Genomic DNA, 6,000 nt, shown 5'->3' with positions numbered 1-6,000 from the left:
TGCACCATCGCTCTTACTAATGCTGAGTCAATTACTACTGCAGGTGCTGAGCCTAAAAATGGGCCAGAGTGTGTGTGTGTGTGTGTGCGTGTGTGTGTGCGTGTGCGTGTGCGTGTGCGTGTGCGTGTGCGTGTGCGTGTGCGTGTGTGTGTGTGTGCATGTGCGTGTGTGTGTGTGTGTGTGTGTGCCTGTGGGGGGTTGGGTTGAGGTGTTTACTCTGTGTGTGTTGATTTTCCTGAGCTGTGTATCTGCCAACAGGCCTGTCAAGCCATAAGGAAAAAAAAGCCAATTAGGCATAGAGACAGAGAGAGAGAGGGCAAGTGGCAAAATGAGAGGTGTTAGTATCAAACAAAACTAAAACTCTAAAGCCCACCAGTAATCTCTGGAGGCTGCAATGTTCATTTAAGGCCGGGATAGGAAAGTGTGGGATGGAATAAATGACACAGTTGATCTGGATATTCTTCCAGCCTTGCCACAAAAGGAGATAGAAATGTCAAAATGACTGAGTCAAGAAATCACCAAATTCATGAAGGTTCATCCTCTGGGGAAGCAAAAATATAATTAAATTACATTATCACATCTTTCTGCAAGTAGAAATTTTGGTTTAAATAACCAACGTGTAGGATTTAGAGGCATCTAGCAATGATCTTGCACACCTCTCCTCTCTAGGCATGAGCTAATGAAGCGATATATACTGGCGATAGGCACGTCATCAATAGCGATAAGAAAGTAGTTTGATAAACTACTTGTTCGTAAGCAGCCTGTCATATTCCTTGATAACAAAGCTACGAGAGACATGAGAACAGCCAATCATTTAATAGACAGAACCCACATGTGCTCCCTCCAAATGGCAGTCTCTGTGGAAGAGGACCTGCACCCACCGTAGATATATGTAAATGGCTCATTCTTAGGTAACAAAAACACGAGGATTCTCATTTTCAGGTGATTATACACTAATGAAAACACATTTATGAATATTATGTTCAATTTCTGCCATATTCTGCCAATAGAAACCCATTAATCATACACAGTGGACCTTTATAAATTGACACAAGGAAGCTACAGTATCAGCAAAGTCAATATAATTCATCCTCTGCTGAGAAAAAAAATCGAATAATTACATGGCAAATTAGGCTAATTGTCTTGTATACAAACTAGATAATTTGGCCGGGTTTGAGTAAAGGTCATGTAATAGCTAAAAAGGGGCAGACCTTGTAAGGATCATAAAAGTGCAGTCTGAATGTGGGAATACAGCAGTGGTTTTCAAACTGTGGGGCAGGCCCCGCATAGAGCCACTGCAGTTGAATGAATATGATCCATGTTATGTGTTTCCCCAGTTTATTAATTTATTAAAAAATGCAGCGTGTGGTGCATGAACTTTTTCTGACTTCTGAAGTGAAGAGAAAAGAGCCACTGAAACCGAGAAACGGTCAAAGGGTCAGAGAGCTTTAATGTCCACAACTAATTGCATTCCAGCAAGGAAATACTATGAATAGTTCACCGTTTGACCTGACACCGGTGCAGGACTGTAGCACTCTTAAATGTAGGTGGGACAAGACTTATTTTGGTCTTGAGAGGCTGCATTGATTTACTGTTTCACTGTAACTTATACTGTACATTTACTGCCAGAGTGACAACTTAATGCTAACCTTTTCCTTTGCTCAGCTTACACTTTTCTGCTGGTCACCCTCACTCACTCATTCAACCACACACACGTTTCATGTTCTTTCTTCTCGGTATGTGGTTGTTTACTGCAGAAACAAGCTTTGTTTAAAAAGAGGTTGCAGGCAGAAAAACAAAAGACTGCTGACAGTAACAGGAGAGTTTGGGAAATCTTACGTCAGAGCACGACAACAAGATGACTCTGGTTGCTCTGATTCTCTTTGACCAATCAGTGGTCTGCAGTGTTGAACTGAACTGGACTGAACTGGATTTTCCCTGTTGACTAATAGTTGTCAGCTAAAGCTATAAGTCAATTTGTTTCGGCATGTTTACAATATTAATTTCATTATTTCAATATACATTTTTGGGCTATAAAGCGAGATGCTTGGTAAATGATAACAGCAAAAAGCGGTAAAGACTCTGAATGTGTCTGAACAACCAGCAAGGAGACTAACTATCACTGGAAATCATTCTCCTGGGGCAATAAATACTGACACCATATTTTGTGGAAATCTGTGCAGTAGTTGATGAGATATCTTTCTGTGGAACGAAACTGTTGGATTGATGGACACACAGATGGACAGATCAATCAACAAACACGACTATTCTTTGGCCCCACCGCTAGTGAAGCGAAGAGGGAAACTAGAGGACATGAAAGAAGGATGAGAGACAGACACGCAGTGGGTGAGATATAAGAATGTGCTTTTTACTCAGATATTAATTGGACTGGGCTTTGCAGGATTGCTGCTTTGTCTTTTTCTCATTAACGGAGCAAATTAAGAACTTTTCAAATCTCTGTTAGTCTGTTAAACATATTCATACTTGCTCTTTTCAGTTCAGCATGCCTCACTTTTAAATACTCTTTAGACAGAGTGGAGTCATTGTTTGCTGCTTTAGTTTTCATTGCCACGCAGTGTGCACCCTTTGTTGTATTGTGGGCGGACTCTTTTGTAATGGAAATAGCAGTAACTTCCAGCAACTGTGTGAAAAGCCAAAATGCACAGACTTTGACTTTCACAACCATGAGACTATAGTACATATATGCACATGTACGTTCACACACGACATGCAAAGACATACCTGAGGACATGAACAGTATATACATTGTTGGTGCAACACATAGTTATAGCCGTAACCCGCACATGCACACTGTATTGTTGCACACAGTGCTCCTGACAAGGCGTATTGTTTGTCCTTGACATTTTAATGTATTTGATGAAAGGCTGGTATGAAAGGACCATGTGTTGACATCACAAATCTTCAAATGTAGAGTGATTTCTTTGTTCCTTCTCTCTTAGCTGACTCAAGGGACTTCTATGCTCGGGGTGGACTTGTTAATTAACCACACGGCTGTCTGATTGAAGTGTGTGTGTGTATAGATGTGCACACAGAGTGGTAGCTATAGAAGAGGGGGCTTCCCACATACACCCTTCATTGGTACTGCAGCTTGCGCTCATGTGGGATGTTATACCGTACGATACAATCACTATATTCAATGCAAACATTGGTTGTTCCTCTCGTTTTCAATTACAGTTACCATTTTATTCCCCATGTACTGCAGAATGGCTACAAGAGACTTAATATGCATTTTCGATACAGATCCTCTTAGAGAAGAAGCAGCTGTGGCTCAGCAGCATATGCAGCAACAACTGGGACTTTCAGATGTGCTATATTTATAGTCTCTGTATGAGCATCTGTAAGCCAAATATATATTTTCACATGTGAACATGTGCACACATCAGTATGTAAATAGAGGATCCGCATTCATAAAATGTTTAATTTGGTAGTTCAGATTATAAACAGCTCCTTAATGGCTCATGACAATCTGATAATAGTCTCATAATCACACTAATTTCATTATTAAGTTGTCATGTTCATGTTGCCATTTTTGTTTGGTGAAGGGGTGGTTAGTTTGTCCTAGGCTTGTGGCAGTGACTGACACATCTGTCATTTAACTGCTATTATTTCTATAGTTTCAATTACAACAACATGTATAGCTACATTGATCTGATTGGCACTTCTTGCCATTTTTGTGGCAGGTTTTCTGTGGCTGTTTTTATGGGTCAGGCGCAGGTACATTTTTTTTTCAACACTGTAAACAGCGGTCTTGGGCAGCGATTCATCGGTGGGGAACCGCTCCAGTGTGATAACAAAATGCTGCTTGTCACTTATGTGTTAATGTCTGACATTAGGTCACATGTCGGATTAAACTCTTGTGTAAAATGTCTTAAACAGAGAGCCTGGTATACTGAACCCTGTGTGTTTCTCTGTTTTCCAGTGCATGTGAAGGCAGGGACATGTGAGGTGATCGCTGCCCATCGCTGCTGCAACAAGAACAAGATCGAGGAGAGATCTCAGACTGTCAAATGTTCCTGCTTCCCTGGACAGGTTGCTGGCACCACTCGGGCCATGCCCTCCTGTGTTGATGGTAAGTACCACTGTGTGTGTTTTAATGTTTTCATGCTGATCATACTTCTGTGTATGATAATGGAGAGTAGTATTAGTTCATGCAGAGCACTAAAGTTGAGCTTGCTTTAGCTGATTGTGGTCTACCAGGGGTGTAAAGATTAACCGTTTTGTATAGTAAAACCAACACAAGAATTTGGATAGATGAGTGGATCTGACTCCAATTGCACATGAAATTCTGAAAACAATTTGGTAAAAAACAAACAAACAATCTTTTCCAGTAACTCTCTATTTGTTTGCACTCTGTGCCTGGAGGCCCTGTGTGTGCTGACTTAACCTCTCCTGCTAGTTTTCTACATACCCGAATCACTACATCACTACATGCTTCAAGCACATCATTCACACTGAAAGAAATGTAGGTCTATTATGTAAAACCTTTGCACTTCTTTCGTAGCCTTCAAAATGCACAGTGGTATCTTAAAATATGCTGACAATAGCATCCATCTCAGTTCTATTTTATGTAGGCCATGTGTGTTACAGAGAGGAGCAGCCAGTACTAGGATGAGGCAACTGATGCTTGTGTTAGCAAGGTGCTGGGTTTTCTTCATTAAGAAAAACTAGCTTATAAGACGTGTTGTCCAACCATATTGGCAAGTAAGGCCGTAGGAAAATCTGATTTGTCCCAAATCAGATCTTTCAGACCTGTTAATTGCCAGTGATCAGATCAGATTTGTGTGAGTCACGGCCATAATAACAAGTCGAAAGCAGTCGCACATGTGGTTACACTTTTCAAGACAGACAAAGACAAACACTCGCTGCAGTGTGCACACAATATATCTAAAAGCTAAAGAGTGCACTGTTTTTCTTAGCCTGAAAGCTACATCCCCCACAGCAGCAGCAAATGGCTACAGTGAGCATCTAAACAGCATAACTTAACCCTCTGTGGAAAACAGCACTTTAAGTGAGACATCAGCAGCTTCAGGTGATTAATTAGTTTGCTGGATAAATTGTTGTTGGAGATAACTGGGATTTTTCTGCCTTGGTTGGCATAGCATTTCTACTACCGTTAGCCAACACTCAGTCACGGACTGCAATTGAAACTCCTCACCAACATGATATTTAGTGAGACAACAGTGTGGGAGATTTATTATTATGTCAATCTTTGTGAATTGCAGACTATTAACAGAGGAATATTACAGAAAGCAAGCACAGCAGTGCAGATGACAAAAGCATAACATGAAGGAAATCACGTGTGGTTCCTCCACAACATAAACAGCGTTGCCCTGGTGAAGGGGTGTGGCATGAAAGCTAGAAAGAGAAGTTCAAACCATGGCTCTTCCCTCATCATCACACAGCTTTCCATTCATTGTGTGAAGCGTGCGTATGGATGTTGGATTGTTGGTTTCTTAGAGTTACATAAATGGATGGACAGACTGTACATTAAGGTGTGGGTGGGAGGGCGTTTCTGAAGCTTTCAGACCATCTGACAAGCAGTTCTGATGGACGATATCTGTCCCTTAACTCCTCCCGGTTACTTAAGCCATGATGAACTCTTATTTTCAGAGACATGCAGCCACAAATACCATATTCATGAGGGAAGACATTGACCCAGGAACTGAAGTAGTGGGAAAAAACTCCTTCGGGACTGGCTAAAAAGTCTTCCAATGTATCACTGCCCATGCTTTAAGTTGTTTGGCTGAGAACTTGCAGGTGCACAGCACGGCCATTATAACCCAATTCCTTTCACTACTACTCTCTTGATATCCTCCCTCCACCACTGTAGCCTCTTTCTTATGTGCAATATTTTTATACTCCTGATTTAAGTAAGATCTAATGTACATGTATGTGTTTCTAAGGGACCGGAGGGATTAGCTGTCGCAGCAGAGTCTTGATGTGGCTTGAGTTCTCTGAGAGCTCCCTTAAAGAGCAGAG

The 6,000-nt window shown here is 41.3% G+C and overlaps 1 protein-coding gene across 1 annotated transcript in view; it reads left to right on the top strand.

Moving 5' to 3' along the window:
* Window positions 1–6,000, top strand: part of LOC146325205 (chemokine-like protein TAFA-2) — a 126,100-nt gene that overhangs the window by 105,665 nt on the left and 14,435 nt on the right. The window contains exon 3 of the mRNA XM_084719999.1: window positions 3,941–4,090. Within this exon, the coding sequence (XP_084576125.1) occupies window positions 3,941–4,090 (150 nt within the window). The remainder of the gene's footprint in view (window positions 1–3,940; window positions 4,091–6,000) is intronic.

The sequence above is a fragment of the Lutjanus erythropterus genome, chromosome 6 (assembly GCF_056507025.1).
Source record: "Lutjanus erythropterus isolate fLutEry1 chromosome 6, fLutEry1.hap2, whole genome shotgun sequence".
Classification (NCBI taxonomy): domain Eukaryota; kingdom Metazoa; phylum Chordata; class Actinopteri; order Lutjaniformes; family Lutjanidae; genus Lutjanus; species Lutjanus erythropterus.
Note: the sequence above shows the minus strand (reverse complement) of the source record. Positions and strands in the feature narration are given on the sequence as shown.